Source organism: Megachile rotundata, chromosome 10, assembly GCF_050947335.1.
Source record: "Megachile rotundata isolate GNS110a chromosome 10, iyMegRotu1, whole genome shotgun sequence".
In the NCBI taxonomy this organism is placed as follows: domain Eukaryota; kingdom Metazoa; phylum Arthropoda; class Insecta; order Hymenoptera; family Megachilidae; genus Megachile; species Megachile rotundata.
Window position 1 is genome coordinate 1,362,439 of NC_134992.1, and position 22,111 is coordinate 1,384,549.

General features: G+C 38.6%; 1 protein-coding gene across 5 annotated transcripts in view; it reads right to left on the reverse strand.

Moving 5' to 3' along the window:
* Positions 1–22,111, reverse strand: part of LOC105663968 (cyclic nucleotide-gated channel alpha-3-like) — a 1,281,713-nt gene that overhangs the window by 49,895 nt on the left and 1,209,707 nt on the right. For all 5 annotated transcript variants that reach the window (XM_076536535.1, XM_076536536.1, XM_076536533.1 and 2 more), the window contains one exon: positions 18,069–18,221. In XM_076536535.1, coding sequence (XP_076392650.1) covers positions 18,069–18,221 — 153 coding nt within the window. The remainder of the gene's footprint in view (positions 1–18,068; positions 18,222–22,111) is intronic.

The window sequence follows — 22,111 nt, forward strand, 5'->3', positions numbered from 1 at the left end:
CACTGTGTTACGTCATCCGCTAGTGTGTCGCTGGTGGTCATCACCCTCAACTCGCCACTGCGACTTATGATAACGACCTCGGGGTGCTCGGTGTAGGGGTGTCCTACCAATAGTGGCATGGCTTGACTTCCTTTCGGTACCACGTGTACGTCAGTTCGTACCGCAACACCATCGATGCTGATGACCGCCGTTAGCACGCCTATCGGTTGCACTCTACCTTCGCCATATCCTACAAAACTGTTTAACGAAGTCTCATGATAAGTCAAACCAAGCTCATGAGCTACGTCTTGTCGCAATGTCACCACGCTGCTCCCCAAATCAACATAACACTTGACCGGGTGGTCGTTCAGCAAAGCGTTCTTGAAATATTTTTGATGAGTGTCACTGGTAATATGTAGCACTCTAGCAGTCTCGCCTCGTGTTGTCGTCGACGTTGACACTTTTTGTTGATCTCTCGGCATACCGTCCGGACATGCTCGCGATATATGTCCGTTTTGGCCGCACTTGAAACACGTTGGCAACGGTCTCGTTTTTGTACAGGTACGCGCTGTATGTCCCGTCTGTTTACAAGCATAGCAAGTTAACTGCGTGTTAGGTGTGGTTAAACTGTTTACGTGACGTCTGTCCGTGAACGATGGAGTCTCCTTGAAATTCAAATTTGATTGCCGCAAGTCAGCCAGAAGCTCGCTCGGCCGTTTATAACGACTCAGCGGACCTAAAAAATCTCGATACCGGGGGTTATTTAGGCCGTCCACGATCCATTCAATCGCCTCGCGATCTCCCATTCCCGCTCTATTACACCTGGTTAACTTCTCGTAATAATATTCTACTATATTTTGGTTAGGACGTCGCTTATAATTTTGTGCTTTTAATTTTTCGCTTACCATGCTCTCGTCCGATGGGAAGTTTTCAATTAGCAAGTTCTTCCACTGTAGCCATGAACGTGCGACACGTGGTAAGCTGTCTCGCCATTTTCTCGCAACTCCAGTTAGCTTCGATAGCGCGTAATGTCTGATTGCAATTTCGTCCCAATTGTAGAGATCGCCGTATTCCTCAATCTTCTCGATCCATTCTTCTATTGTAATATCGTTGGAAACAGGGTCGAACGCTGGCAGCACGCTCGTCACATCACGGAAATGTCGTTCCTCGCTTTCTCGTCCTTCGTCGGCCATCATTATAGAAATATTCGAGTACTTCGCCCGTTGGCCTCGCACTATTTCCACAAATTCACACTATACGGTATTCCGCGCTTCCGCCCGTATATACTCCGACCGAAAAAGCTCAACACACCGAACGATATTCACTTTTCAACGATTTTCTATGCGAATAGTTTCACGTGGCGATCCCACTTCTGATTATTGTTAGAATATAATTTGTATTTCGTACTTTTACACTGATCGCTGGTTACAATCTTCTCGCCTTCTTATAGTTCTCACGCACACTCCTTCCACTTCCCGCTTCGCACATCACTCATCCAATCATACATACCTTACCTATTGCTCGTTGTCATTCGCTCTCATTTATTCGCGCGCAATTCTTCTCGCATTCAAACATCTTTCACGCTATACGAGATACACGGAAACGATAATGTCGCAAAATAAATCAGTCGTTTTTGATACGTTTAAGAAATATAAGCGCCAGGTCGAAGAACAGACTGGTTATTCAATTAAACAGCTGCATACTGTTATACAAAGCAGACAATGCTAAGGAGTACCTTTTCAATGAATTTACAAGGTAACTTGAGAAAGAAGGTATCAAGCGCCAACTAAGCGTAGAATATACTCCACATCAGAACGGAGTAGCGAACGTGCAAATCGTACGCTCGTAGAAATGGCCAGATGTATGATGATACAAGCTGATTTCCCACAGTTATTATCGGCCGAAGCGATAAATACTGCAACGTACTTCCGAAATAGATGCCCTACGAAAGCGTTGAATAATAAACCCCACTTGAAGTGTGGTCGAAGGGAAAATCCTACATTGGATTTCTAAGAATTATACATGGTGTGTTCCGAATGTAATGCAATCGAAATTCCTGCGCCGCTCCTGTTGGTCGGAGGAGGATGGAACCACATGGATTAGATGCGGGGGACCCTAAGCTTTCCAACGAATCCGGTCCCGAAGCTCTCCGAGCTGTGAAAGGGACAGGCCGTGAATTTTTGTGACCCCCTGTTTGGTGACCATGTCACGGAAAAATTGGAGTCGATGATCGGAACAACGATACGCGATAAAGCTTTTGTGCTAAACTAAACAAATCTCTTGAGGAGACAAGTAAAATGATTCGTGAGGCTTATGGGGACTCTGTTCTGTCGTACAGAGTTTCACAAGTTTCGAGGCCTTTAAGGAAAGGCGGGAAGATGTTCACAACGATCAACGCTCTGGGCGGCCACCAACCAGAAAAACAGTCCGTCAAACAGTCCATAAAGAATTTCTTTCTGAAGAACAGATAATTAACACCGCCTATTACGTGGTTGTGCTGGAAAGACTGCGAAAAAGGATCGTCAGGACGAGAAAACACATCTCTGCTACCTGAATAGTGCATCTCGACAACGCGCCTTGCCACAACGCGCTGCGAGTACGTGAGTTTCTGACCCAAAACAAGGTGATAACGCTTTCCCAACCCCTCTATAGTCCTGACCTGGCCCCGGCAGACTTTTTTTTGTTCCCCCGGATCAAGGCACCCTTGAAAGGAACTCGTTTTTCATCGATACAAGAGATCCAAGCGGCCGTGACCGAGGCCCTAAAAGAGGTTCCGGAAAACGCATTCCAGGACGCGTACCGTTCATGGCAGGGCCGCTGGCAAATATGTGTAGAAGCCCAAAGGCAGTACTTTGAAGAATTTTGAGTATTTGTAAAAATTGGTTCAATAAATTTCCTTAAGAAAAATCAATTGCATTACTTTCGGAACACACCATGTAGGAAGTAATGCATATGTATTAAATAAGAGAGGCAAACGCAGCAAGTTTGAGTCAAAAGGAGATGAATACGTGTTGGTCAATTATGACAACATATCAAAAGCGTACGATTTATAGAAGAAAAATATGAAAACAGTAATTCACGCGCGTGATGTAAAATTTATTGAAAAACTAGAGCCAAATGAAAATACAATGAGGCACAAAGCAATCGTGCCATTAAATATGGAAGAGGCCGAAGACGATTTGAAGAAATCAACACGGAAGAAAACGATAGTCCCCTGTTGGAAGAAGATGACCCACTTCAGCCGAAAGGTATAAGCGTGAAACGTGGACGTGGCAGACCAAAACTAATCAGAGCAGGTAAAAGAAGAGGCCATCCCAAATATGTTAATTTGAACAAATATTAAGCAAAATAAAAGAAGATCCGATCAACATAGAAAAAGTAATGAGTCGAGAAGATTCGGAGTTGTGACTCGAAGCCATGAAACGTCGAATATAAAACTTTGATGAAGAATAGAACATGAATCTTAATCGAAAGGTCAACAAACACGAGGATTCTCATCAACCACCGAGTATTTAAAACTAAATATCATAGAGATTGCTCTTTAGCCATCTATAAGAGTGACTATCTCCCTATATAATCTCTATATTTTTCATCATAACCTCTTTTATCCCATCCTGATAAGAAGAAAGAACCTCTTTCTTGTGGCTTCCGTCGCACAATGTCGCCTTTTTTGTAAAACAAATAATGAATGTAGAAACTAATACTTTTAAATAAAGTTATGATTAAAAAATGTGTTATTGGCCAACAGTTGTTACTAATGTATTTTTCGAGATATGAACAGAGTCATTAAGTCGTATACGAAGTCTTCTCGTATTGCTTTTGGTCCAGTGGTATAAAACAACCGATCATAATAGCTTAGCACGCGATTCGCCTACCTAAAATGCAAGTACAGGCGGCCCTCGACTTTCGCACATTCTACTTTCGCACATTTTTAAAGATTTAATTATTTAATTGTCTGCGATCGGATATCCCCTCCCAGGGAACAAAAGAAAAAGAACAAAGCAGTTTCAGTCTTGCATTAGGACGTGCGTCAACGGATTGTGTGTTTTACTAATTTATGTGGTGCCGAATTATTTGGACACCCAGTGTGCAGCGTTACCGATGTACGTTTGGCTGCGCGCGTTCTGCGTGCACGCATGTTACCATGAGAACCGCGATCGGCATTTGTTTGTTTCTTCGCGCGAAAAGCGTGGATTGCGTACCACGACGGCGTCATAAAAAGATCGCGTAGCATCGGCTCTCGTTCGGTAATCCCGCGGATACTCCTTATTACGTTATATACTACATTCTTTTATTAAATCTTTTCCTTTTTAACACAATCGTGTCTAATTTCATTTTTATCCTACAAATTTTGGGGGCTCGTCCGGGATAGTGCCAGTGAAAATAGTGATAATGAGTGTCCAGGGATCTGAAGAAGATTTGTCGCAAACCATTGTGGAATGTGTGCAATTGGAAGACGTTTCTAGTATGAAGGTGCAAGCCCTTAAAGACGAACTTGCACGACGGAAGCTGAAGACGACCGGAAAAAAAATGGATCTGGTAGAACGCTTAAAAGCTGCTCTTGTGTTGGAAAAAGCCGAAGACGACGATGACGAAGATGAAGACGACGAAGAAGACGAAACCAACACAAGACTAAGACGTAAGCCACGGGAAACATTTTCAATAAGAGATGTCGAGGAGTCGATGCATGCATTTAGCGGCGATGACGCTCTGAATATCGTCGACTGGTTGGACGAATTCGAAGAAATGGCCACTCTTTGCGAGTGGTCGGACATCCAAAAAGTCATCTATTGCAAGCGATTGTTACGCGGATCGGCGAAAATATTCGTGCGGTACGAAAAATGTGGTACAACATGGCGGCAATTAAAGAAGGCCCTCTGCGAGGAGTTTGAAACAAACGACGATGTGTATAATATAACGAAGAAATTGCGGCAACGCAAAAAACAAACGAACGAGACGTACAATGAATATGTCTACCGGATGTGCGAACTCGCCGGTAAGATGAACAAGAGCTCGATCATTAAATACGTCATCGAGGGAATAGATGACAAGCCGGTAAACAAGGCTATTCTGTATGGTGCTACCACGATTCCGGAGTTAAAACAGAAACTGCTACAGTACGAAAGCATGAAGGAAGAAATGCAGGAAAGAACAAAATCACACGATGACGTCCAGAAGAAGAGGCAATCGGCACGTGTGTCGGAGGCAAGGGGAGGAAGGTGCTTCAATTGCGGATCGCAGGCACATCAGTCGGCAAACTGTCCTTCTAAGTCGAAAGGTGCAAAGTGTTTTAAGTGTAATCAGTTTGGTCACATTGCGAATAAGTGTACAGTGAAAAGTGCAGCGAAAGAAATATGTAACATTACGCGAACTGTCGAAAAGAAATCCTGCAAGGAAGTGGAATTAGCGGACCATAAGATTGTTGCGTTAATCGATACAGGAAGTGACTTGAACCTGATTCGCGCAGATGAATATGTTCGGATAGGTGCTCCAAAATTAGGTAAGATTGTATGTTTTAATGGTATCGGTTCGGATCAAAAGAAAACGTTAGGCGAATTTAAAAGCGTTATAAGAGTGGATGGATGCGAGTATCCTATTAGACTTCACGTAGTGTCGGACACACTTATGAGACACGGTCTTTTAATCGGAGTTGATTTCTTGAGCGGTGTGGAAATGCATGTTAAAGACGGGAATATTTCAATTTGTAAAGCCGAAGAGCCGAAAGAAGTAGATAGTAATTTGCCCGAAATATTTCAGATCGATGTTGTGCAGAAAACAGACGAAGTTAACTTGAATCATATTGAAAGACCGGAGTATCGACAACAAGTTAAAGACGCGATAGAGAGTTATGAACCGCGAAAGACACGTGAAACAGGTATCGAAATGAATTTAATTTTGACAGATGAACAGCCGGTATATCAGAGGCCCAGGCGACTATCGCCCCGCGATAAAGAAGAAGTAGACGATCAAATCAAAGAATGGCTGGACAAGGACATAATACAACCGTCGTATTCAGATTACGCTAGTCCCGTGGTATTAGTGAGAAAGAAAGATGGTACTGGTAGATTGTGTGTAGACTACAGGCAGTTGAATAAGAAAATTTTGAAAATACGTTTCCCACTACCACTGATAGAGGATCAGATAGATGCTTTGCAAGGCGCGAAAATTTTCAGCAAATTAGATTTAAAAAACGGGTTTTTCCATGTCAAAGTTAATCAGGAAAGTAGAAAGTTTACAGCATTTATAGTTCCGAATGGCCACTACGAGTTTTGTCGCATGCCCTTTGGATTATGCAACTCGCCAGCAGTTTTCCAAAAATTTATTAACGCAGTATTTAAAGATTTAATAGCAGCTAAAATTCTTCTTATTTACATAGATGATCTAATTTTACCAGCAGACAACGTAGAAAACGCCTTAAAAAATATTTGTTTCGTTTTACACACAGCCAGTCAATATGGGTTAAAAATTAATTGGAAGAAGTGTAGGTTTCTAGAAACCAAAATAGAGTATCTTGGTTACTGTATCGAGAATGGAACCGTTCAGCCATCCGATGATAAAATCAATGCTGTTGCCAAATTTCCAAAACCTACAAACGTTAAAGCGGTACAAAGTTTCTTAGGCCTCACGGGTTATTTCAGAAAGTTTATAAAAGGTTATTCGATTATTGCACGCCCGATGTATAATCTATTAAAAAAAGATGCTGTTCTTAAATTTAATTGCGAAGAGCGAAACGCTTTCGAACAACTAAAGTCTATTTTAAGTGATAAACCTGTTTTACGTCTGTACAGAACGAATGCCGAAACGGAGTTGCACACGGATGCGTGTAGCGTAGGATACGGTGCGATCCTGATGCAGCGCGATAGCGTAGACTGTGCGATGCACCCGGTATACTATGCAAGCGGTGTGACGTCACCGGCGGAACAAAAGTATTGTAGTTACGAATTAGAAGTCCTTGCAATCATCAAAGCGTTGCGAAAATTTAGAATATATCTACTCGGTGTCCCGTTCAAGATTGTAACTGACTGTAAGGCGTTTACAATGACTGTAAATAAAAAGGACCTATGCGTGCGTGTCGCTAGATGGGCGCTTCTTCTCGAAGAATTTTCGTATACTATAGAACATCGGCCAGGAAAAAGCATGCTTCACGTTGATGCATTAAGTAGAAGCCCGTTACCTTCGATCATGCTGATTGAAGAAGACGAGGACGGACTGTTAGCTAAATTAAGAAAGGCCCAACGAGAGGATCCGCACGTATTGGCGATTATTAATAGGGTTAAGGAAAAAGGCGTAGATAATTTTGTATTAAGAAATGATTTATTGTATAGAGAGCTTGATGACGACGTATTTATAGTAGTTCCAAAAGCATTACAGTTTCAAATAATCCGACGAGCACACGAACAGGGTCACTTCGCTGTACTAAAGACTGAACAATTAGTGAAAAGAGACTATTGGTTTGAGGGAATGAGAGCAAAGGTTGAAAAGGTTGTTCGTAACTGTATTAACTGTATATTAGCCGAACGCAAACAGGGTAAACAAGAGGGGTTTTTATATCCAATTGAAAAAGGGGAATTGCCCTTAGATACTTACCATGTAGACCATTTAGGGCCTGTTCCTAGTACTAAGAAAAGTTATCGGCATATTTTCGTGGTAATCGATTCGTTTACGAAATTTACGTGGTTGTACCCTACTAAATCTACGGATACTGCGGAAGTAGTAAACCATCTAGGGAAGCAAGCGGTGATCTTTGGCAACCCGCGACGAATCATCTCGGATCGAGGAACTGCGTTTACGTCGCATGCATTTGCGGAGTATTGTAAAAAAGAAAATGTAACCCATGTAACAACGACGACTGGAATGCCTAGAGCAAATGGGCAAGTTGAGCGTGTTAACCGAACGCTCATTCCTCTCCTCACGAAGTTGGCAGCCCCACGTTCAGAAGAATGGCATAAATATGTACATGTGGCTCAGAAATTTTTAAATGCCACCCCTCACCGGAGCATTGGTACTACGCCGTTCAATCTATTATTCGGAACGCACATGAAACTAAAGGAAGACCCTTCGATAAGGGAAATGATTGAAAAGGAATGGATCCGTCTATTCCAAGAAAACCGTGACGACATCCGAGAACGCGCCAAAAAGGAAATTTTTAAATTACAAGAAGAAAATCGGAAAAACTTCAACAAACGCCGCGTCGAGGCCAAGCAGTACAATGTCGACGATTTCGTTGCGATAAAACGCACTCAGTTTACACCTGGTTCGAAATTCCTACACCGATTTTTGGGGCCATATCGAATTAAAAGGGTGCTACGAAACAACAGGTACGTGGTAGAGAAGATAGGACAACACGAAGGTCCAAACGTGACTTCCTCTGCCGCTGATTACATGAAACCTTGGAATACTGCCTTGGAAGATTACGACTCCGATTGCAACGACAACATCTGAGGACAGATGGTGTTTATCAGGATGGCCGAGTGTGGTGCCGAATTATTTGGACACCCAGTGTGCAGCGTTACCGATGTACGTTTGGCTGCGCGCGTTCTGCGTGCACGCATGTTACCATGAGAACCGCGATCGGCATTTGTTTGTTTCTTCGCGCGAAAAGCGTAGATTGCGTACCACGACGGCGTCATAAAAAGATCGCGTAGCATCGGCTCTCGTTCGGTAATCCCGCGGATACTCCTTATTACGTTATATACTACATTCTTTTATTAAATCTTTTCCTTTTTAACACAATCGTGTCTAATTTCATTCTTATCCTACATTTATTTGTTTAAATTTAAATATTTCGCGCTTATAAATTGATAAACATGAGTCAGAAATGGAAAAACTGCAGTGTTGATATGAATAAAAAGAAATTAAGGACTCATAAACTTCATACGATTGAGACAAAGATGGAAATAATTAAACGTTCTGAAAACGGTGAATCTTTTGCTTCAATCGGACGTTTATACGGTGTAAATAGATCTACGATACGTTCAATTTTGAAAGACAAGAGTAAAATTACGGAATACGTTAAAAATTGTGGAAATATATCTTCAAAGATTATTTCCAAAAGACACGGCATAGTGATGGATGAAATGGAAAGATCTTTGTCATCATGGATTGATGATCAACATCAAAATAATGTTCCTCTGAGTTTTTCAATTATTCAAGCTAAGGCTCTTAGTTTGCATGAAGATTGGAAGATTAGATGAAATGAAGATTCGAACACGGTATTTCAAGCAAGTAATGGCTGGTTTGAAAAATTTAAAGTGAGATATTCGTTACATAATATTAAATTCACTGGAGAATCGGCCGATGCAGATAAAAATGCTGCGAAAGAATTTATTTCCTTATTATCCAAAATTATTGAAGATGGAGAATATTCTCGTAGTCAAATATTCAATGTAGATGAGACAGGTTTGTTTTGGAAAAAGATGCCTAATCGCACATTTTTATCGAAGGGAGAATCAGTTGCTCCTGGACATAAGCCTTCCAAAAACCGATTGACATTACTTCTTGGTGGAAACTTAGCTGGTGATTTAAAATTGAAGCCATTGTTAGTTTACCAAGCAGAAAATCCCAGAGCATTGAAAGGGAAAAATAAAGAATTGCTTCCGGTCATTTGGAAATCAAATAAAAATGCCTGGATTACTACGTTAATATTTAAAGATTGGATCACTCAGCATTTCGTGCCGACAGTTAAACAATATTGCGAAAATAATAATTTACAATTTAAAACATTATTAATCTTAGACAATGCTCTAGGACACCCAAAATCTCTGCAGAATTTATACCCAGAAATCAATGTTGTGTTTCTTCCTCCCAATACTACCTGCCTCATACAACCCATGGACCAAACAGTGATAGCGACGTTTAAACGATATTATATGAGGACAATAATGACTAAGGCCATCAAGACAACTGACAGGCAACATGGACCAACATTAACAGAGATTTGGAAGAATTATAATATATGGAACGCAATAAATAATATTGGAGACTCGTGGGCTGAAATTAAAGAGTCGACAATGAAAGGTTCATGGAAACAATTATGCCCACAAATGATGAATGATTTCACAAATTTTGAAGAAAAACCAGAAACTTTAACAAATGAAATAGTTACTTTAATGAATCAACTACAGTTGGACGTCAATAAAGACGATGTTGATGAATTGATTGAGTCACACTCAGCACCGCTCTCAAATGAATATTTAATTGAGCAACAATTGAGTAGCACTGAAATACACGATGAAAGTGAGGAAGAGGAAGCTGATAAAAATGTTAAGACTTTGAAAATTAAAAATATGAACGAAGCCTTCACGCATCTTGATAAATTTTTGAGTATCATGGAAGAATGTGATCCCAATGGAGAACGTATATCTCAAGTACGTAGGGCAATTGAGAAAGACATAGCATGTTATAGAAATCTTTATGAAGAAAAGAAAAAAATGGGTGGCATTCAATTAACTGTTGATAAATTTATAAAGGAAGCACCTCAAAGAACTTAACATGCCTCCTTTAACTTTATTATGTATATATATATTGATAAATCAATACTTTAATACTTTAAAATAAAGAAAAACACTACAAGTTGAAACGTTCATACAATTATTTAATAAAACGATTTACACACTCACGACGGGACACTGGACGACGATAACAGTAATAAACGTGGTTGAAAAACGCGATTGGAATCGGTTGAAAAACTCTGGATGATATTGCTAACGCTATTACGGTGAGTTACGTGACATTAAACTCGGTTATTCCCGATTCCATAGTGATGCAGTCCAAGTAGAGTCAGCTACTCGTATAAAACGGAAGCACGACAAAGGAAACGATTGCCGCATTCCAGTAGTCATGCAGCAGTTGTTTCTACGGCGATGGAAGAGATTACAAAAGAATGGGTGCTACTTTCTTTCTTTACTCATTTCCTCTCCATGCGTTGCTTCCCTTTTGATTCCTTTCTAAGGACATATTGATTAATAATCTAATCAATAATTTCTATATTTCATTGAGTTTAATGACATTATAGGGACATCCGTTGTAATCCCTTAACCACTTGCGGTGGAAAGACGTGCTATGCATTTCGAGATGCTTTTGTTACCGGAACGCCAGCGACGTGTTACGCACGTCGTCGGGCGATTGTTACAGAAAAATAAATGACGTGCATGGCACGTCCACTGTTGAATGAAATTCTTTACCGAAGCACAGTTTCTGCTTGCTCTTCATCGTGTAAAGTTATCAGTATTGATACACATGTAATTTTATCCTTCTGCCTCTTTATATTCTCTTCTCGAACCCACCTGCCGAACGCTGCCTGAACGCGCCGCGAAGTGATTTCTGCTCGACTGTTCTGGCACGCGCAACCGAGAATTTTTTTACACCGCAAGTGGTTAAAAATAAACGGGCCATTTAGTTTTGTATTTTCACAGTAAAAGAATATTTTTATTAAATGTAGGCTTTTTTCAATATATCTATATGTTTTAAAAATATAAGCAAAATTGTTTCAAAGTTTTAGTACTGTTTTCCCGCGTCAGAATAAATGGATCTAATATGTGTTTGAAGAAAATATGATTATTGCGCATATGGTTTTAGAGAAACCATGGAATGCAAATAAAATAATTTTCGGAAAAAAAATACACCGACTTCGAAATGCACTAAAATGTATAAAATAATTTCCATTTCCTAATGAAGTAATTTCTATTTCTCTGAATCATACAATTACGTCACAGATATGAATTGAACCTATTTACTCGTTAGGTAGTATATTAAATACATTTCAACCTTTTCGGAGGCGGCGCAAAATTAAAAGATTTTTTTGAACATGTCAACCTTTGGACAGCCGAACATAGGCAAAGCTTGTATAGCTATTTTTTTTTCTATACATATAATTCGACAGCACGCCGCGAAGTAGGTGTTAGTGCGTATAGAATGTAACTATGGTCTATCTAGCCCTTTGCGGACAGGACGATTCGAAGTGAACCGTGGGGCCGAGCTCCTGCCGCGATAGTCATTAAAAATTGCCGGCGTATATTTCTGCCTAAACGCGGTTTTCGTTCATAGCATTCCAAGTCATATTCTGGACATATTATATGTACACGCACAGATTTACGTGCATGAACACATGTACGCGTTTCTCGGCTCAATCAACTGTTTTCGCCAAACGCAAGTATGAGTACTTCGGCCAATTTGATGATTTACGCAGAACGCATATATGCGGCGGTAGTCCGCAATGGGCTATATTCATAGAGTATGCGACGGAAAGACTCGACCGCCGCATATACTATAAAGCTAGAGCCGATCTGTCGCAAATTTGGTAATTCCCGCGTCGTGGGCTCCGTTTATAGGTTCTTAGATCCATGGCTTCCACATGCGAACGAAGTCGATTCAATTTCATTTATACCAGAAACGTTGTGAAATGAAGATGTAGTTGTTACATTTACGTACATTACCAGATATATGTATAATGGTTCGTATTCCTTCTCAGGGTTTATTAATTTCCAATACGTCATACCACAATCAACTGGTTATTGGCAGCAACGTTTACTGAGGTATTTTTAATTTTGCGCTGCCTCCGAAAAGGTTGAAATGTATTTAATATACTACCTAACGAGTAAATAGGTTTAATTCATATCTGTGACGTAATTGTATGATTCAGAGAAATAGAAATTACTTCATTAGGAAATAGAAATTATTTTATACTTTTTAGTGCATTTCGAAGTCGGTGTATTTTTTTTCCGAAAATTATTTTATTTAACGCTTTTTAGTGGAATGGGGAGAATTGTATAGGATACTGTGAGACAGTTCTTCCAGGCTTTTTTTGACTGCGTAAATGCCATGAGCATAATTAAGTAAAAGACAACATGGATATTCGTTTTTCAACTTTTTTTGCAACAATAATCCTTTGCAACTAAAAAATGAAAAAATTTTTGATAATGGTATCAATGGGGAGTTAGACTCCACAAGATGCGAAAAGCTTTGTTCCGATCGGACCACCCACCTAGGAAAAACCGCCGAACATGCATAGAAAAAATAATCCTTTGCAACTAAAAAATAAAAAAAATGTTTGTTAGAACGGTAGGGAGACTGTACCAAGCAATGGGAATAATACACCAACGTCAACGTGAACTCATCTTGCTGCATAAGTTGCGTGTCAAAGCGGCAAAGCTTAGTTAGTGTTTTGGTACAGTGCATTGTAATTGCCCTTTCTTGTCTTTCCCGTGCATAGCACGGGGCGTTCCACTAATAATAATAACAATAGTTATTCGCTAATATCACGAAAACTAGACCTTACCGCCAATTATGCATAAGGAAAAACTCGTTTAGAATCATGCTACTAATAACGTATTAGAAGGGCATAAAAATCGTTCGAAGTTGGCTTCAAAAGTTAACAACAATTTCTGTAATATCTCGAAAACAAAAGCTTTCCGTCAATTTCGCAAGAGGAAAAAGTTGTCCAGAACCACGCCCCTTAACAACATATTCAAAGGACATTAAAATCGTTCGAAGTTGATTTCAAAAGTTAATAACAATTTTTTTCGCTAATATCTCGAAAACTAAACATTACCGCGAAATTTGTATATGAATAAAATTGCGCAGAATCATGTCCGCAATAAGATATTGAAAGCGCACTAAAATCGAGAAAAGTTTATTTTAAAAGTTGCCGGTTTTTCTGCAATAACAACACTTTGCAATTAAAAAATGAAAAATTTTTTGATAATGGTACCAATGGGGAGTCAGCACCTACCATATGCAAAAGGTTTCATTCCGATCGGTCCATCCAGCTAGGCGCAATGCGCGAACATACATAGAGAAAAGAAAAAAGTTGCCGGTTTTTTTGCAATAACAACACTTTGCAATTAAAAAATGAAAAATTTTTTGATAATGGTACCAATGGGGAGTCAGCACCTTCCATATGCAAAAGGTTTCATTCCGATCGGTCCACCCAGTTAGGCGTAATCGGCGAACATACATAGAAAAAAAAAGAAAAAGAAAAAGAAGAAAAAAAAAATATACTGATCGAATTGAGTAACCTCCTCCTTTTTCGAAGTCGGTTAAAAATAAATAAGAAGATACGACAAAAATGTAATTTTACTTGTAGCGATAGTAATTCATATATAGTATAATATGTAAAAATGTTTTTTTATAAATATTTTTTTGGATATCGTGTCCCTAGTTGCAGCGCCTTTTTTTAAAGCACACATTATGCCTACCCATTTTGTTATCCCCTTTCAATACATGCTCCTCAGCCGTAATCTCACATTTTTTTGTTAAAGTAGAAAAGGTTGAATTTTGAGTTTACAATGCAAGAGAATATAAATATACTACTCAAAAGAATTAAGAGAAAAGAAAAATTCTTGAAATTTTTAGACCATATTCAAATTGCTCTACCTCCGCTAGAAGTCATCGTAGCAAACAACTAGAATATTTGTTTTTATTAATGAAACAAATAAAAAATCGCGATGGAAAAATTTTCGAGAATTTTTTTCTTTTTTAAAAGTTTCTATAGTCGTAGGAAAATTTTTATGATTAATGGCACTTTAGGACTGTTTTCCTTGTTTCTTCCGCTAGAATTTGCACTTTAATGGGGTTCGTTTCGATAATTAGTTACAAAGTTACGAGCTACTGAAGCCAAAATGACACTTTTTTCTTTAATAGTTTTTATCTTATGAATCCACCATCGAACAGAAATTGTAAGAACGGTTCTGGAAATCTAAGAGTGTACGCTTCAAGATGGGTAAATCAATTTTTGAATGAAAATTTTTCTTTGATGTGTGCTATCAATGTAAAGAAACGTCAAAAAATGGTGTTTTTTCCCTTAAATTACAAAAGTTACTATATCTTTGTAAATAGTCAACACAAAGATTAAGCTTAGGAATTTTTATAAGTTTATACACATAGTGTGTGCAAAGTTTCAATCTTTCTGACTCTTTGTTCCCTGTGGCCCGAATGATTAAACTTGGCATGGTATGACATATTTGCGGTCAGGTTCAAAGGCAACATGTTAAAATTTACTAAAAATGTAACACGTCACTCAATAAGTCCCCTGTATGACACATATATCGCGACACTGGTGACAGACCCACGTTATTTTCGAATAATACTAACCTTCAAACAGTACGTGTCAAAATTTCAGGGTATTCTGACCTATAGTTTAGAAGTTACAGTCATTTTAGTACCCCCAGTTTTGTAATTTTGAAGACAATGGATAGAAAGGAATTTCGTGTGTTGATTAAACACTGTTTTTTAATCGGAAAAAATACTGTTGAAGCCAAAAAGTGACTTCATAAGCATTATAGGGACTCTGCACCAGGGAAATCAACTATCATCGACTGGTATGCTGCATTTAAACGCAGTCATACAAGCGCCGATGATGCTGAACGCTCTGGTTGCCCAAAATCAGTAGTCGTTCCGGAAAACATAAAAAATGTCACAAAATAGTTTTAAAGGGCCGTAAACTTAAGTTGTGTGAGATAGCTGATGCCTTGAAGATATCAGAAGGTAGTGTCTTCACAATTATGCATGAAAATTTGGGTATGTGCAAATTGCTTTCAAAGTGGGTGCCCCGTTTGCTGTTTCACGAAGGCAATACGCCGTGTCACAAGTCGATGAACACGATGGTTCAATTGAATGAATTACATTTTGAATTGTTTCCCCACACACCGTACACCCCAGATTTGGACTCCAGCGACTACTGGCTCTTTGCAGATATGACAAAAATGCTCCAGGGAAAGAAATATGGCTCAAATGAAGAAGTGATTGAGGAAACTGAAGCTTATTTTGGGGGCAAAGAAGTTTAATATAAAGGGAATTGAAAAGTTAGAGGAGCGTTGGAATCAATGTATCACACTGGAAGGAAAGTATATTGATGATTAAAGTGGAATTTCTAAAAAAAAATTTGTTTTTCTTAGTTAGACCGGAAACTTATTGAGTGACGTGTTATTTATTTGATATTTTTTTTATATCAAATGTAATTTTTTATTTTTCCAAGAGTATGTTTGGCACTATTGTGACTTTATTTCGTGGAAAGATTTTTTCATACAAAGTCACTGATATTAAAGTTTTGAATCAATTATAAATGATTATATGTATGACATTGTCGTTAACGAATTGCAGTATTCAATAAATTCCATTTGCATACTTTGTGTCAATTACACATAACTAATTCCGATCCTCCTTCATGAGGAATGAATAAATGAACATTACTTTTAATTATTCTGTTCGTTATTTAACTGAGTTTCGATGTAAAGACTTCTTATTAGACGTTAAGACAGTTCCGAGGAAAACTCAGTTGACCGCGCTCGCACTCCGGCGACCGGCTCGAAGCTTTCGCTCCCGCTTCTCGGCGCGCGTAATCCCGGCGCTCTGATTGGTCCGTGTTTTTCGTTAATAACTCGAAAACGACGCTTCAAACCCGATTTTTGCAAAGGGAAATCTTGCTTAGAATCACGTCAGCTACCCCCCATTTCAGGGACCTACACGAGTTGTGAGACACCCTGTATACAGTCCTGGACAAAAAGATAACACATGTGCGCTATCTTTAATTTCTTGATAACTACTTAGAATTTTTTAATGTAATATTACCATTCTAACTGTTACATGGCAGAGAGAAGGAACTTCTTAGTAAATATGGTTGACCTTGCTAGGTTTTTGAGCAAGCAGAAGAAATATACATATAGTAACGGCGAAATGATAGCACATTCACAGAATTTATACATATATTTTTACAAAAAAGAAAGTTACATTGCAATTAATACAAAGTTAATAATGATATGATAATAATAACAATCCGCCTTTATTTTCTATTACTTCGAGTACTCGCTTTGGTAAGGATTTGTATAACTTTTTAATTGTATTTTGTGGCAAATTATCCCAATCTATCTTAATAGCTTCTTTTAATTGTTTAATATTATTATACTGTTTTCCATTCTTATATACAGCACGTGCTAGTTCTCCCAAAATAATTTTCAATAATATTCAGGTCCAGGGAGCTTGCAGGCAACGGTAAAACCGATACGTTTTCTCTTTGAAAAAATTGTTCTTCGACTTTAATTCGGAGAATTGCAGAATTGCCATGTTAAAAAATAAATCATGTTCATTACTTTGTTTTGAGATTAAATTTATATATTTTTGAGAATTCATTTTTCCTTCAAGAAACTGTACACTTGTTTTACCTTTGTATCCATTCCATTTAAATTCCAGTCCGGATCACTACACCACCCCCACCTATTTGTCTTTGTTTTTTTACTAATCTTTCTTTTTTTAAAATCATGGTAGTAAAATGAAAATGACAGTAAAAGAAAATTCGTTTCCATTTCTTCGAAGACAAATGGGTGGGGGTGGTGTAATGATCTGGGCTGGAATTTAAACGGAATGGATACAAAGGCACAACAAATGTACAGTTTCTTAAAGGAAAAATGAAGTCTGAATGAATGAATAAAACAGATATTATACATATGCGACTATGAAAAACAAATTGTTTAAAATTGCTTCCACAAATGTAGAAGCTCAGAAATGCGTATTTCTTTTATCACGTTATTGCTTTTGTTCTCGCTTTCTCCTTTTTATATTAATGACGTAAAATAAAACCTTAAAACAATTTCATTTCGTATCAATTGGAGCATTGTTATTATATCGTATCATACACTTGAAGATTCAAATGACATCAGTAGTTTTACTGAAAATGTTTAATTGCTTGATAGAAAAAGAAATTGCGTTTGGAGTCGATTGAAATAATTGTGATTCGCTGGAAAATACGTTTCTTTATTAAATGAAAGTTGCTGAGAAGTGTTTGAAGAGATATGACTGAATACGAGAGTAAATTTTTATCAAGGCGCAGATAGTTATTTTACAGAAATCATTTCCTGTCTGTGCCAAATTATTATAGCCAATTATTTTCAAAAATAAAATATTTCGCTTGTAATTGCAGTTTCATTATTGGCAACGAGGCCACGTAAAAACGGTAAGCAATCACTTTTCAACCCTATGCCAAGAAAGTCCGTCTCTTGGCACGATTCCAGGCACTCATTCTAAAAGCAAGCCGCATCGTATCTAGGAAAGATGTCGTAATACGAAAGAAAGAAACGGAAGCAAGGTCTTATACTTACCTTTGCGACAAATGTAGTCACCAGGTGAGAAGAGAACGGGACGAAGTCTTAACACGAGTTCACACAGAAAACCAGCTTCCGTGTTCTGAAAAATCTCCACCCTCCTCAATGTGTCCAGATGTACATTTATCGCGATCTCAGCTTTCAATTTGTCTGTAACATTCGAACCATCAAATAATGAATAGCGGAAAATTTCCAGTTTTATGCTTCCCATTCATTCTAAAATACTTGGTAAAATGAGAAGGTTAAATTGAACTTGCAATTTTTATTTTTCTTAATAGTTATAATTACAATCAATGATATAGTTTCATACAAAATTATAAATATATTAACAGAAATTATTAAACATTTCACCTAAATTTTTGTATTTTGTATTTGGTAATATTTTATGCGATTACCATTTAATCTAATTTAATTTTAAGCACATTGTACATCTTTACGAATTACAAGCATATAAAAATAGTAAGGGGTTGCTCTTAAATTAACTCACCGTTAAATAATGACATAAACTTTTACTTGTTTAGAGTTATTAATTTAGTGCATTTTAAATTTATAGAACAATTTGCTTTATTTACGGATTCTAACGTTTTAAGGTTCTAACTGCTAAAGAAAAGTCACTAACTATGGCAACTCATTACATATTTCAAATGTGACTCTTGTAAAATCAGTTGCAGCAAATAAAAGATTTTTATGCGTATTTAAACATTAATTTACTGTCAATTTAATTGTCACAGTCCCAATTAGGTTTACAATTACAAATGAATATTTAACCGCATTTGTATGTATGTTATGAAACAAATAAATAATTTGCGAGAAGATTTCAACATTTAATAACATTGGAAAGTAATTTAATAAATAGATGCAATTCTCAAGATTTAAAATGCATATTTAATGAATATTAATTGTGAAGTGTATAATAAATACAAAGTGTATAATTTTCTTTAGAAAAATAAAATTCTGTATGTTCTATATTACAATACAAACAAGATATCAACTTACTTTGTATATCAAATATTTATGCTGTTAGCAGGAACTATAATTGTTATAACCAAAATGAAAAAAGTAATAAGATATTAATTTTTTAAGTAAAATGTTGTTGGTCAAAAATAATAATTATAAGTAAATGAGAAAACTTTATTATCGCTTGGACAAAAGTAAATTTAACTACATGTTTCTATGATTAATTGCAGTTAACTAACAATAATTGTGTTTAATAGATCCATCTTTATTATTTATAGTAGCTTGTAAACTGTTTGGTATATCTATTTTTAACTGTATATTTGTTGAAAATATAAGCACATCTTTGTCCATTCATTGTGTTAACATCCTATTACTTCTTTATTAACTTTTTCTTATTTTTAGTCTATTAAACTTGATTGACACCTGGTTTAATATGAGTGACGGAATGTAGAAGTGAATGCTGTAGTGTATGATATACATACATACAGTGGCGGCCATATACTTATGTACGTACTCGTACACCTCATATTTTAACTTTAAAATCTGATATATTTCTACAAAGCTCAGATAGTGGTATGAACAATTAATTTCTAATAATCTTGAGCCCTGATGTTCATATTTACAGTAGAAGTTTGACTTATTTAAAAAAAATGAGTACTTCGTACATGTTTTCTTTTGTTCTGTCGGGTTTGCAACGGACAACTACTTACGTGCGCTTTTGTTTCGCACAGCTACGCCAATTGTAAACAATATTTACCAATATTTAGTGGGCAGTGCTTGCAGTTGAACGTATTATAATAGTGCTGCAATGAGTGTTACAACGGCAACTTGGCGATGATCGTTGCCGGCGCGCGTTCACCAACGCGGATTTTTTTCTCGGAGAAATTTGTAAAATTCCTCTTACCGTTTAGGCTCGCCGGTGTTCGCGGCCGATGTTGTTAATGTTTAAATTGGCAACACCTTTTTTTGACGTGGGTCTCCGAACGGTTGAGACCCAAGAACCTCGATGTTGCGAATACGAAATATGAATGACAAGTGACGATCCGCTGTCGTCCTGTCGTCCGCGAAAAGTTCGGACGTCCGGAAAGCCACGCTGATGGGTTTTCCGAAATTCGTTAATTTCCCAATCAGTGTGGTTTCTAGATTCCCGTGAGAAGACCCAGTCCTGCGACACCGGGGTTTTTCCCTCCAGGTAGGCCCTCGAAGGCCAAAGAGCACGGCTGGCTGTCGTGGCGAGCGCACGTGTTCGGGGGTCGCTCCGCGACAAAGTTCAATTTTGGTGCGAAAAAGTGGTTAAAGTGTGATAAATAGTGTTGTGAAGTGAGGGGAGACTGTGGGGGAAGTGAGCGGTAAAGTTTTGTAAAAATCGGAGGTGAAATAATGAATTTATAAATAAAAATCGAAATTTCGGTAATGGCGACCTCCACGCGACGCGAGGGAAAGCATAGGGTGCAAACCCATGAGTAATTGAAAACGAGGAAACGAGTGTTCGGGCCGACCGCGGAATAAAATAAATATGTGCGCGACTTAAACACGATTATTTTTATATATCGCGAGTGAAAATAGTGCAATTTAAGGGTGAAAGTTGCCCTCGAAGAAGGACTTGCGCGAACACGTGGTCGTGCGACATGTCGAAGTTGCGAGAGAACGTCGCAGAAATTAAATAAATTAAATAATGTAAATGTCAGTAGGGATTTAAAGTGCGGGAAAGGGCGACCGAGGCATGTTGAATGCACGCGGTGATTAGTTTCGGCTATTTTTGTATTTTCGTGATTTGATAGTAAATAAATAATGGCGTCAGTCGAGCAAGTTTCGATATATCGTACGAACACGTGGGCATCTCCGTGCGAGGGAAAGCGTAGAGCGTAAAGGTCGGTTCGCAAACAGCCAACATGGCCGGGGAAGGGTTGCTGCAGGCGCATGGAGAGCGGCCCTTAAGGACGAAGCCTAAGGGCGAAGCGAAGGCATGCGGCAACAAGCAAGATGGCGGAGGAAGGATCGCCGCAAGCGCATGGAGAGCTGTCCCTTAGGGACGAAGCCTAAGGAGGCACGCGGCAACAAGCAAGATGGCGGAGACATGGCGCGTTTTTCAAGTGGTAAGCGGATAGGTTGAAGCAAGAAGACAGTGAGGAGGAGAAGAGGAAGAGACGAGACGGCACGGAACGAAGTGAAGGGAGGAAGTAATTAATTAATTAATTAATTAAGTGAATGAGATTAATAATAATAATAATAATAATAATAATAATTAATAATTAACTAATAAATTATTTATAAATAGTGAAGTGGTTAGTAGATTAATAAATAAATAAATAAGAAATAATTAACAGATAGGCAATTAATTCGGTGTAGTGTTGGGAAAGTGTTATGGGAGTGCAGTGAAGTGCTGGGAGTGTTGCGGGTACAGCGGAATATACGTGACCACGTGCGCGAGTGCAGCGGAACAGTGCAAAGCGGGAAAATGGCCGAAAAGTGTTGGAAGAACTGCAGAAAACGCTCTAGCACCCTGGAAATTCCGAAGTCACAACGATGGTGGAGCAACGGGGCCGCATTGAGAATATTCAGCATGGCGGAGGAAGGAACGCTGCAAGCACTTGGAGAGCGGCCCTAAAGGATGAAGCGAAAGGATGCAAGCAAGACGGCGGAGGCAAGGCGCGCTTTTCAAATGGCAAGAGGAGCCGAAGAAGCGAGAATACAGCGAGAGGGAGAAGAGGAAGAGCAGGAGTGGAAGAGGCGGAGAAACAAACATAGACACGACCGATCAAACGACTCAAACCTGCAAGGAAGGAAACCGGAGTCAGCCTGGTCATACCACCATTAGGGGGCGACAATGGGGACCGAGTGGGATCGGCGGGAGAGAAGGAGGAGAAAACATAAGAGACGATCGATCCAACGACTCAAACCTGCAAAGGAGGAAACCGGTGTCAGCCTGATCATAGCACCATTAAGGGGCACACAACGGGGACCGACGGAGCGGGGGAGAGGAGGGAGAGAGGTCAAATCCAAGTGAGCACCCTTCCGATCAACTGTTGATTCAGCAAGAAACCCAGTCGTCAGCCTGGTCATGGCACCATTAGGGGGCGACA